The 12640-nt window shown below is 34.6% G+C and overlaps 1 protein-coding gene across 5 annotated transcripts in view; it reads right to left on the bottom strand.

The window, feature by feature from the left end:
* LOC133635977 (catenin beta-1-like) overlaps nucleotides 1-12271 on the bottom strand; it is a 29553-nt gene extending 17282 nt beyond the window's left edge. For 2 of the 5 annotated variants that reach the window (XM_062029517.1, XM_062029518.1), the window contains exons 1-2: nucleotides 12118-12271; nucleotides 11185-11234 (exon numbers count right to left, since the gene is read on the bottom strand). In XM_062029517.1, the coding sequence (XP_061885501.1) occupies nucleotides 11185-11197 (13 nt within the window). In that variant the 5' untranslated portion in view covers nucleotides 11198-11234; nucleotides 12118-12271. Of the gene's footprint in view, nucleotides 1-11184; nucleotides 11235-11349; nucleotides 11553-11924; nucleotides 12018-12117 lie in introns of those variants that run through there. The other 3 variants (XM_062029520.1, XM_062029521.1, XM_062029519.1) reach the window with 3 other exon arrangements.
* Nucleotides 12272-12640: the final 369 nt, after the last annotated feature.

Raw genomic sequence — 12640 nt, 5'->3', positions numbered from 1 at the left:
ACGGCTGCGTTGACCCTGGATCTCAGGAAACAGAGTGGACCGACACCAGCAGATGACATGGCACCCCAAACCATCACTGATGGTGGAAACTTTACACTAGACTTCAGGCAACGTGGATCCTGTGCCTCTCCTGTCTTCCTCCAGACTCTGGGACCTCGATTTCCAAAGGAAATGCTAAATTTGCTTTCGTCAGAAAACATGACTTTGGACCACTCAGCAGCAGTCCAGCTCTTTTTTCCAGGGTCAACGCAGCCGTCTACCAGCAAGTTTTAGAGCACTTCATGCTTCCTGCTGCTGACCTGCTCTATGGAGATGGAGATTTCAAGTTCCAACAGGACTTGGCGCCTGCACACAGCGCAAAATCTACCCGTGCCTGGTTTACGGACCATGGTATTTCTGTTATAAATTGGCCCGCCAACTCCCCTGACCTTAGCCCCATAGAAAATCTGTGGGGTATTGTGAAAAGGAAGATGCAGAATGCCAGACCCAAAAACGCAGAGGAGTTGAACGCCACTATCAGAGCAACCTGGGCTCTCATAACACCTGAGCAGTGCCAGAAACTCATCGACTCCATGCCACGCCGCATTAACGCAGTAATTGAGGCAAAAGGAGCTCCAACCAAGTATTGAGTATTGTACATGCTCATATTTTTCATTTTCATACTTTTCAGTTGGCCAACATTTCTAAAAATCCCTTTTTTGTATTAGCCTTAAGTAATATTCTAATTTTGTGACACACGGAATTTTGGATTTTCATTTGTTGCCACTTCAAATCATCAAAATTAAATGAAATAAACATTTGAATGCATCAGTCTGTGTGCAATGAATAAATATAATGTACAAGTTACACCTTTTGAATGCAATTACTGAAATAAATCAAGTTTTTCAAAATATTCTAATTTACTGGCTTTTACCTGTATATATATATATATATATATATATATATATATATATATATATATATATATATATATATATATATATATATATATATATATATATATAAGAAACTAAATAGTTACTTTTCACAGTAATGCATTACTTTTTGGTGTAAGTAACGGAGTTAATTTTGAAATAAAGTAACTAGTAACTGTAACTAGTTACTGGTTTTCAGTAACTAACCAAACACTGGTGACGACCATGACTTTCGCGATGGTCGCACACTCACGCAGACACAACACGCACACGTACACAAAGACACACGTTGAAAAATTTGTAAATCTTGATTCACCTAAAATGCATGGCTGGTTGTGTATATTTTATGGTGACAAAATGCATGTCAACAATAAGTATTTTGACAAGCTCATATATGAATATCAATAAAAACAACAAAAATAACCGTTCCAGAACCTATTTCGGACATTTCATCAAAGTCTGTTAGGGATGTAACGGTATCAAAATCTCAGTTGAGTGTCTTTAAATGGGAACTGCACTTTTTTGGAGTTTAGCCTACCGTTCACAATAATTAGACACGACGAGGGATGTTTTCTTTTTTCAATGCATTTTAAATAGTAAATAAATGAGATCAAAAGTCTGCTTACAATGGAGCCTATGGGAGCCGCTCTCTTCTGCCTGTAAATCCCTTAAAAAACACCCAAACACCTCCATTAAGTTTTTATATTTATGATGTAAGTATATATGTAATGTAGTAACTGGTACACAAATATTAAATTTTACATATGTTGCTCATTTTAAGCATACACTGAACACTAATTTCAATACCGCATCACAACATTCGTTTTTTTCTTAACTTAATCACTGATTACTTCTTCCTGCAGACTTTATGAGAGCCAACAAACATAATAAAACATCGCTTACTGTATAGTGTCTGCTGTCATTAGGCGGCCGACTGCTGAGACGTTCATATATTTCCATTTAGATTAAGAATGACTCATAATCCTTGCGAAGACAAGGGGGGTTGAACTAAGAGTCTTTTCGTGTCGTTATCGCCATTTCTGGATCTAAATTGGCTGTCAAAGTGTACCAACTTGTCAGAATACGTCCTCGTCCTTCTACTATCCAGGTGAGAGTCATGATTTATGATCTAGAATAATGTTTGACGAGCACGGAAACAAGGAGGCAGCTTATCAGTCGATCATGTCAACTTTGGCACACAAGGTCGTGATTATGGCGCCGCCATAGATAGTTTGTCTCCGTTAGCGCTTGTAATAATATCACTAATACTTGGTTAAGTCACGAAATGTAAATAAAGTATCGTTGGTGCTTATGGGATGTTTTTTTATTGGGTTTTATGGGCGGAATAGAGGACCTGCCATTGGCTTCGCTGGAAGCGGACTTTCATTTACGAGTTAGAATGCATTAAAAAAAAAAAAACTTTATCATGTCTTTTATAGATTATGAACGATAGGCAAAATTCCAAAATAAATTAATGTCCCCTTAAAAGTGACAATACAAACATTATGTGTAAAACAATGTTCACTTTCTGAGAAGCAGTGTCCTCTGCAGTGGACATTTTTATTTAAGTTTGGAAAAGGCAGTTTCTCAGAAAAGTTAACTAACAATTTACTCTTTAATGATGTATATACCCCGCAAAATGCCGGCAAAAAAACCCAAAACCTTTTACTGTGAAGAATTTTAAACCGCTATACCACGATATCTACAATACCGTGACATCTCTAAAATCCGTCCATTACTTATTAGACTTCCTTTTTATTGTCATTCAAATTTGAACTTTACAGTACAGATAAGAACAACATTTTGTTGCATTAGCTCATGGTAGTGCAGGATAAAAGAAAGGTTCAGATATAAATAAATAGATTACTGTACAGATAAATATATTGCACTTTTGCATATGCATCCACGTTTATGGATGTATATTGTCTTTATATTCCAGCCAGTTAATCAGTTTTAGCGGGGAATTGAGGGGATTATTATGATGCGTTCAAGAGTGTTATGGCCTGAGGGAAGAAGCTGTTACAGAACCTGGATGTTGCAAACTATCAGATTGCGTAACTGGTTGCATTTCTTTTTTTAGGAAGATGCACATTTTTTCCAGAAAACTGGCTGTTCTACCATCTGAGCCACACCACATAACATTTATAAGCAATGATATATGTCAACATTTTGTTTGTGGTGGGAGGCCCCCGAGCATCAATTGATTCAAATGAATTTCAATGAGACATTGAATTGATAAAGTGTTGAGTTAAGAACTACATCACAGAAGCAATGAAGTTGTTAAAGTGGAGGTAGTACTGTATAGGTATGTGTGTATTCGCCACTGGATGGCTCTCCACTAAGTGTTTCACGCTTAAATTTTTTGGTCACTTCCTGTGCTAATTTCATGAAGGAAATAATGTATTGAAAATCCTTAACATCATTATAAAATGATAATGTTTGATGAGATTTTTTTTTGTTTCTTTGATTAACAAGCTTTCCAATGATGCCAACTTTTGACACCTTGAAAGTCGGGTCTAACAAAAATGGTCACACCTAAAATCTTGAGCCCCGTTGATTTTTAAATGTAAAAGGTTGACTATAAATTGGTGTATTTTCACCAGGTTTAGAAATTCATAACTTTAATACTTATCACAGGAAAATGACACTGGAATCATCTTAAGAGCTGTCTGATGATAGTAGTTTCATGTAAATAAATTATTTTCTAATAATTTTACACACATACCTATACAGTATTAGCCTGAAAGATGAAAATGTAGGACAGGAACCGTGAGAAAAGTAATAATAAAGACAAAGCACGCTGGTTCTCCATCATGTTTTCGCACATTATTTGTGACTTCCTGTGCTAATTTCAAGAAGAAAGTAATTTGTTGAAAATATTCGACATCATTATAAAATGATAATGTTTGATGAGGGTTTGTTTGCTTCTTTGATTAACAAGCTTTCCATGGTGTATTTTCACCACGTTTAAAAATGTATACATTTTAATACTTAAGACGACTCCAGTGATTAAAGTATCATTTTCCTGTCTTAAGACCTGTCTGATGATAGTAGCTTCATGTAAATCAATGATTTTTTAAATAATTTTACGCACATACCTATACAGTATTAGCCTGAATGTTGGAAATGTAGGATAGGAACCGTGAGAAAAGTAATAATAAAGACAAAGCACGCTGGTTCTCCATCATGTTTTCGCAAATTTTTTGTGACTTCCTGTGCTAATTTCATGAAGGAAGTAATGTATTGAAAATATTTAACATCATTATAAAATGATCATTTTTGATGAGGTTTTTAATAATAATATTAACAAACTTTTCCAATGACGCCAACTTTAGAAAAATTGGGTAAATATTAGGAAAGTTATGACACCTTGAAAGTCAGGTCTAACAAAAATGGTCACACCTAAAATCTTGAGTCCCATTGATTTTTAAATGTAAAAGGTTGACTATGAATTGGTGTATTTTCACCAGGTTTAAAAATTCATCACTTTAATACTTATCACAGGAAAATGATACTTATAACACTGGAATCGTCTTAAGACCTGTCTGATGATAGTAGTTTAATGTAAATAAAGTATGTTTTAATCATTTTACACACATACTTATACAGTATTAGCCTGAAAAATGGAAATGTAGGATAGGAACCGTGAGAAAAGTCACAATAAAGACAAAGCACGCTGGTTCTCCATCATCTTTCGCACATTTTTTGTCACTCCCTGTGCTAATTTCATGAAGCAATTAATTTATTAAAAATATTTAACATCATTATAAAACGATCATTTTTGATGAGGTTTTGTTTTTGCTTCTTTGATTAACAAGCTTTCCAATGACGCCAAATTTTGAAAAATCGGGTAAATATTAGGAAAGTTATGACACCTTGAAAGTCGAGTCTAACAAGAATGGTCACACCTAAAATCTTGAGTCCCATGGATCTTTAAATAGAATAGAATGGACTTTATTGTCATTATATTTGCATATAACGAGATTAAGGACTCCTACTTAAGGTGCGGTAGTGGGAACAAATATGTGGTAAGAATAAATTCCACAAGAGGTAATAAAGAAAAAACTAACAATTGAAATAAACAGACTACTATCCAATAAAAATAATAAGCAATCCTGTACAATATACAAAACACTATAGAAATACAAAATACTGTACAATATACAGAACAAGACAAGTGTACCGTAGTAATAAATAATCAGTGTCGAATGTATTAAATGTAAAAGGTTGACTATAAATAATCAGAATTTTTAATACTTATCACAGGAAAATAACACTTATAACACTAGAATCGTCCTAAGAGCTGTCTAATGATAGTTTTTTAATGTAAATAAAGTATGTTTTAATCATTTTACACACATACCTATTCAGTATTGGCCTGAAAGTTGGAAATGTAGGATAGGAACCGTGAGAAAAGTAATAATATATACAAGGCACGCTGGTTCTCCATCATGTTTTCGGGTTTAACAAAAATGGTCACACCTGAAATTATTTTTAAATTTAATAAGGTTGACTATAAATTGGTGTATTTTCACCAGGTTTAAAAATTCATAACTTTAATACTTATCACAGGAAAATTATACTTAAATCACTGGAATCGTCTTAAGAGCTGTCTGAGGATAGTAGTTTCATGTAAATCAATATTTTACACACATACCTATACAGTATTAGCCTGAAAGTTGGACATATATGGATAGGAACCGTGAGAAAAGTAATAATAAAGACAAGGCACGCTGGTTGTCCATGTTTTTGCACATTTTTTGTCACTTCCTGTGCTAATTTCATGAAGGAAGTAATGTAATGAAAGTATTTAATATCATTATAAAATAATGTTTTTTTATGAGGTTTTCTGTTTTTGCTTCTTTGATTAACAAGCTTTCCAATGACGCAAACTTTTGAAAAATCGGGTAAATATTAGGAAGGTTATGACACCTTAAAGTCGGGTCTAAAAAAAATGGCAAAAGTTGGCGTCATTGGAAAGCTTGTTAATCAAAGAAGCAACAAAAAAACGTCATCAAAAAATATCATTTCATAATGATGTTAAATATTTTAGTAAATTAATTCCTTCATGAAATTAGTACAGGCAGTGACAACAAATGAGGGAGAACATGATGGAGAACCAGCGTGCTTTGTCTTTATTATTACTTTTCTCATGGTTTTAGGGTTCCTATCCTACATGTCCAACTTTCAGGCTAATACTGTATAGGTATGTGTGTAAAATGATTAAAAAATACTTTCTTTACATGAAACCACTATCATCAGACAGGTCTTAAGACGATTCTAGTGTTATAAGTATCATTTTCCTATGATAAGTATTAAAGTTATGAATTTTTAAACCTGGTGAAAATACACCAATTTATAGTCAACCTTTTACATTTAAAAATCAATGTTACTCAAGATTTTAGCTGTGACCATTTTTGTCATTGGAGAGCTTGTTAATCAAAGAAGCAAAACAACCACCAAAAATTATCTATAATGATGTTAAATGTTTGTAAAAAATTATTTCCTTCATGAAATTAGCACAGGAAGGGACATATGTGCAAAAACATGATGGAGAACCAGCGTGCCTTGTCTGTATTACGGTTCCTATCCTACATGTCAAACTTTCAGGCTAATACTGTATGTGTGTACAAATATTAAAAAATACTTTATTCACATGAAACTACTATCATCAGACAGCTCTTAAGACGATTCAAGTATCATTTTCCTATAAGTATTAAAGGCCTACTGAAAGCCACTACTACCGACCACGCAGCTAGGACCTAGCATAACAAACACCTAGGTGTTTTTATGCGGGATTAATTTGTGGCATATTAAATATAAGCCTGGTTGTGTTGTGGCTAATAGAGTATATATATGTCTTGTGTTTATTTACTGTTGTAGTCATTCCCAGCTGAATATCAGGTCCCACCCGCGCGCTTCCAAACATTTGATTGCTTGCCAGTACGTGCGTGTCATGTACGTAACTTTGATTAAATATATAAGCTTTATGAACCTTGGGTTAGGTGAACGGTTGTTTGGGCTGAGTGAGTGTGTGTGTTATGCAGGTGTTTGAATTGTATTGGCGGGTTATATATACAGGATCCCGTCCATATTACCCGCTCGAGCTATAACTAGCTCGAGCTAGTAGCTAGGAGCTAGCATAACAAAAGCTAGCATAACAAACACCTATGTGTTTTTATGCGGGATTAATTTGTGGCATATTAAATATAAGCCTGGTTGTGTTGTGGCTAATAGAGTATATATATGTCTTGTGTTTATTTACTGTTGTAGTCATTTCCAGCTGAATATCAGGTCACCCCCGGCTCTCACAGCATCTTCCACTCCCCACTAGTCCTTCACTTGCACTTTCCTCATTTAAAAATATTTCATCCTCGCTCAAATTAATGGGGAAATCGTCGCTTTCTCGGTCCGAATCGCTCTCACTTCATGCGGCCATCATTGTAAACAATAGGGAACTTTGCGTATATGTTCAATTGACTACGTCACGCTACTTCCGGTAGGGGCAAGCCTTTTTTTATCAGATACCAAAAGTTGCTATCTTTATCGTCGTTGTTCTATACTAAATCCTTTCAGCAAAAATATGGCAATATCGCGAAATGATCAAGTATGACACATAGAATAGATCTGCTATCCCCGTTTAAATAAAAAAAATTCATTTCAGTAGGCCTTTAAAAAGGTATGAATTTTTAAACCTGGTGAAAACACACCAATTTATAGTCAACCTTTTACATTTAAAAATCAATGGGGCTCAAAATTTTAGGTGGGACCATTTTTGTTACTCGACTTTCAAAAAGGTTGACTATAAATTGGTGTATTTTCGCCACGTTTAAAAATTCATCATTTTAATACTCATCACAGGAAAATGATACTTAAATCACTGGAATTGTCTTAAGACCTGTCTGATGATAGTAGTTTCATGTAAATCAATAATTTTTTTAATAATTTTACACACATACCTATACAGTATTAACCTGAAAGTTGGAAATGTAGGATAGGAACCGTGAGAAAAGTAATAATAAATACAAGGCACGCTGGTTCTCCATCATGTTTTTGCACATTTTTTGTCACTTCCTGTGCTAATTTCATGAAGGAATTAATTTTTACAAATATTTAACATCATTATAAAATGACCATTTTTGATGAGGTTTTTTGTTTTTGCCTTTTTGATTAACAAGCTTTCCAATGATGCCAACTTTTGAAAAATCTGGTAAATATTACGAAAATTATGACAGAAAGTCGGGTCTAACAAAAATGGTCACACCTAAAATCTTGTAAAATGTAAAAGGTTGACTATAAATCGGTGTATTTTCACCAGGTTTAAAAATTCATAGCTTTAATACTTATCACAGGAAAATGATACCTATATAACTGGAGTCGTCTGTAGACGTGTCTGATGATAGTAGTTTCATGTAAATCAATATTTTACACACATACCTATACAGTATTAGCCTGAAAGTTTGACATGTAGGATAGGAACTGTGAGAAAAGTAATAATAAAGACAAAGCACGCTGGTTCTCCATCATGTTTCCGCACATTTTTTGTCACTTCCTGTGCTAATAATTTCATGAAGGAAGTAATGTATTAAACATATTTAACATCATTATAAAACGATAATTTTGATGAGGTTTTTTTTGTTTTTGCCTCTTTGATTAAAAAGCTTTCCAATGACGCCAACTTTTGAAAAATCGGGTAAATATTACGAAAGTTATGAAACCTTGAAAGTCAGGTCTAACAAAAATGGTCACACCCAAAATCTTGAGTCCCATTGATTTTTAAATGTAAAAGGTTGACTATAAATTGGTGTATTTTCTCCAAAAATTCATAACTTTAACACTTATCATAGGAAAGTTGTACTTATAACACTAGAATCGTCTTAAGACCTGTCTGATGATAGTAGTTTCATGTAAATAAAGTATTTTTTAATCATTTTACACACAATGTAGGATAGGAACCGTGAAAAAAGTAATAAAGACAAGGCACGCTGGTTCTCCATGTTTTCGCACATTTTTTGTCACTTCCTGTGCTAATTTCATGAAGGAAGTAATGTAATGAAAGTATTTAACATCATTATAAAACGATAATTTGTGATGAGGTTTTTTGTTTTTGCTTCTTTGATTAACAAACTTTCCAATGATGCCAACTTTTGAAAAATCGGGTAAATATTACGAAAATTATGACACCTTGAATGTCGGGTCTAACAAAAATGGTCACACCTAAAATCTTGTAAAATGTAAAAGGTTGACTATAAATCGGTGTATTTTCACCAGGTTTAAAAATTCATAGCTTTAATACTTATCACAGGAAAATGATACCTATATAACTGGAGTCGTCTCTAGACGTGTCTGATGATAGTAGTTTCATGTAAATCAATATTTTACACACATACCTATACAGTATTAGTCTGAAAGTTTGAAATGTAGGATAGGAACCGTGAGAAAAGTAATAATAAAGACAAAGCACGCTGGTTCTCCATCATGTTTTCGCACATTTTTTGTCCCTTCCTGTGCTAATAATTTCATGAAGGAAGTAAGTTTTTCTAAATTTCATTGGACCTGTACCTGTACATGCACAATGACAATAAAGATCATTCATTCATTCATTCAATGTATTAAACATATTTAACATCATTATAAAACTATAATTTTGATGAGGTTTTTAATAATAATATTAACAAGCTTTTCCAATGACGCCAACTTTTGAAAAATCGGGTAAATATTCCGATAGTTATGACACCTTGAAAGTCAGGTCTAACAAAAATGGTCACATCTGAGTCCCATTGATTTTTAAATGTAAAAGGTTGACTATAAATTGGTGTATTTTCTCCAAAAATTCATAACTTTAACACTTATCATAGGAAAGTTATACTTATAACACTAGAATCGTCTTAAGACCTGTCTGATGATAGTAGTTTCATGTAAATAAAGTATTTTTTAATCATTTTACACACAATGTAGGATAGGAACCGTGAAAAAAGTAATAAAGACAAGGCACGCTGGTTCTCCATGTTTTCGCACATTTTTTGTCACTTCCTGTGCTAATTTCATGAAGGAAGTAATGTAATGAAAGTATTTAACATCATTATAAAACGATAATTTTTGATGAGGTTTTTTGTTTTTGCTTGTTTGATTAACAAACTTTCCAATGATGCCAACTTTTGAAAAATCGGGTAAATATTACGAAAATTATGACACCTTGAAAGTCGGGTCTAACAAAAATGGTCACACCTAAAATTTTGTAAAATGTAAAAGGTTGACTATAAATCGGTGTATTTTCACCAGGTTTAAAAATTCATAGCTTTAATACTTATCACAGGAAAATGATACCTATATAACTGGAGTCGTCTCTAGACCTGTCTGATGATGATAGTTTCATGTAAATCAATATTTTACACACATACCTATACAGTATTAGCCTGAAAGTTTGACATGTAGGATAGGAACCGTGAGAAAAGTAATAATAAAGACAAAGCACGCTGGTTCTCCATCATGTTTCCGCACATTTTTTGTCACTTCCTGTGCTAATTTCATGAAGGAAATAATTTTTACAAATATTTAACATCATTATAAAATGATCAATTTTGATGTTTTTTTTGTTTTTGCTTCTTTGATTAACAAGCTTTCCAATGATGCCAACTTTTGAAAAATCGGGTACCGTATTAGGAAAGTTATGACACCTTGAAAGTCGGGTCTAACAAAAACTGTCACACCTAAAATCTTGTAAAATTTAAAAGGTTGACTATAAATCGGTGTATTTTCACCAGGTTTAAACATTTGTAGCTTTCATACTTATCATAGGAAAATGATTGATTGAAACTTTTATTAGTAGGTTGCACAGTGAAGTACATATTCCGTACAACTGACCACTAAATGGTAACACCCGAATAAGTTTTTCAACTTGTTTAAGTCGGGGTCCACTTAAATTGATTCATGAATCAGATATATACTTCCAAATACTATCAAATATATACTAATATCATAATACAGTCATCACAGAAGATACTCATCAGAGTATATACATTGAATTATTTACAATCCGGGGTGTGGGATATGGGGTCGTCTCAAGACCTGTCTGATGATAGTAGTTTCATGTAAATCAATAATTTTACACACATACCTATACAGTATTAGCCTGAAAGTTTGAAACGTAGGATAGGAATTGTGAGAAAAGTAATAATAAAGACAAGGCACACTGGTTCTCAAAAGTTAAATTGTGAGTTAACAGTTAAATAAAAGAGCGACAAACTTTCGTTTGTTGCCGAAAACTTACACTGGGTAGCCATTGTTCTCGCCTGCCCACGGCCCGCAAAGCAGATATGTCTGTAAGAAGAAGACAAAAACAAGTCTCAATTGTGTGATTGCTGATGTTTAATCCCGTCGCAGCGTTCAAGTCTGTATTGTTAAAAAAAAAAATTTAATAAAAAAAAAAACCCACCACTGCCCTTTGCGCTGGTTTACCTGCGTCAGGTCTGTCCACTTCAAACGCCTCTTACGCTCGCTAACGTCGCGGAGAAAAGGAGGGGAATGCCGAGTGGTGGAGCGAGCAAAGCGGAGGGTATTTCCAGGCCTGAAGCAGCACAATTCTCCATTCAGCGGCTAAAACACTTCAAAGGCATATTTCTTACCCTCCCCCTCCCCCTGCCCAGCTAGCACGGCCAACTTCCCACCTAGCAGCCTGGCTTTCCTACGACAAACTACCTCTTATGCTGCCGTGACTCCTCCTCTCATGGCGGGACTAACTACAAACACGAACAAAAAGTTAGTCAACTACTTAACCGACATATTTAATCGGCATTAACGCGGTTACGGTAACAGGTTGGCTAGTTTACCTCGACAGCTAATAGGCTAATAGGAGGCTAACTAGCGAACATAAACAAACACTACTCGAAGCTATTCAAACGCGGTGTCAAGAACGGGACGCCAGCTGTAACGCTAAAACAAACATGGCGTGTTGTTACTAATAAACGAGTCGACGGTTTCCAAACGTGATTTTAAAAGAGGAATTATTACCAATTTTTCTCTGCTTAGCGCCAGGACGTCTGATTAAAGTAGATCCGACCGGGCGCCACCATACTGAAACCTTGCCGAAATCAGGAAAAAAAAAAACTCACCGGACCAAAAAGATGATTTTCTCCCACTAAATGCCAAAATGACATGGTGTAAATACGTAGTATGTGAGTTACACCACACGCGACATCCTTACCAGAATCCAGTAGCACCTCCGTTGTTCCTGTTAGGGGGAAGAAAAAAATCTCCTTTAGCGTGGGGTTAAAAAAAAAAATTGTAGGGATTCAGCCGTGTAAACTAGTCCGAACCACACCCGCTCTTCCTCCGCTCGCACGATCCAGCAAACAAGATGGCGAGAGAGAGAGGAAACATGAAGTATTCTGCCGCGCTGGGGGAAAATAGTGCGTGCGTTTAAAGTTACCGCGTTTGAAAAACATCACATCAACATTATGAATTATCTTACTGATATTTAATAGGCAATCGTTCCCAATGAAAGATGTGGTTTTGTAGGTGTTGAGGCGGCTGAGAGGGCGGGGTACACTAATTAGAATGGAATGTGATTCATTAAAAAGTCCCATTTGAACAGTAATTATAAGCATGGTTACTAACATGTAATCAACAGCGACACAAATATATAATTACAATTTATCAACAAAAACAAACTAAATACACAGTATACTAATTAAAAATATGCAAATTTAACTCAACTGAAATTTGAA

Source organism: Entelurus aequoreus, linkage group LG20 (assembly GCF_033978785.1).
Source record: "Entelurus aequoreus isolate RoL-2023_Sb linkage group LG20, RoL_Eaeq_v1.1, whole genome shotgun sequence".
NCBI classification, from domain to species: domain Eukaryota; kingdom Metazoa; phylum Chordata; class Actinopteri; order Syngnathiformes; family Syngnathidae; genus Entelurus; species Entelurus aequoreus.
Note: the sequence above shows the minus strand (reverse complement) of the source record. Positions and strands in the feature narration are given on the sequence as shown.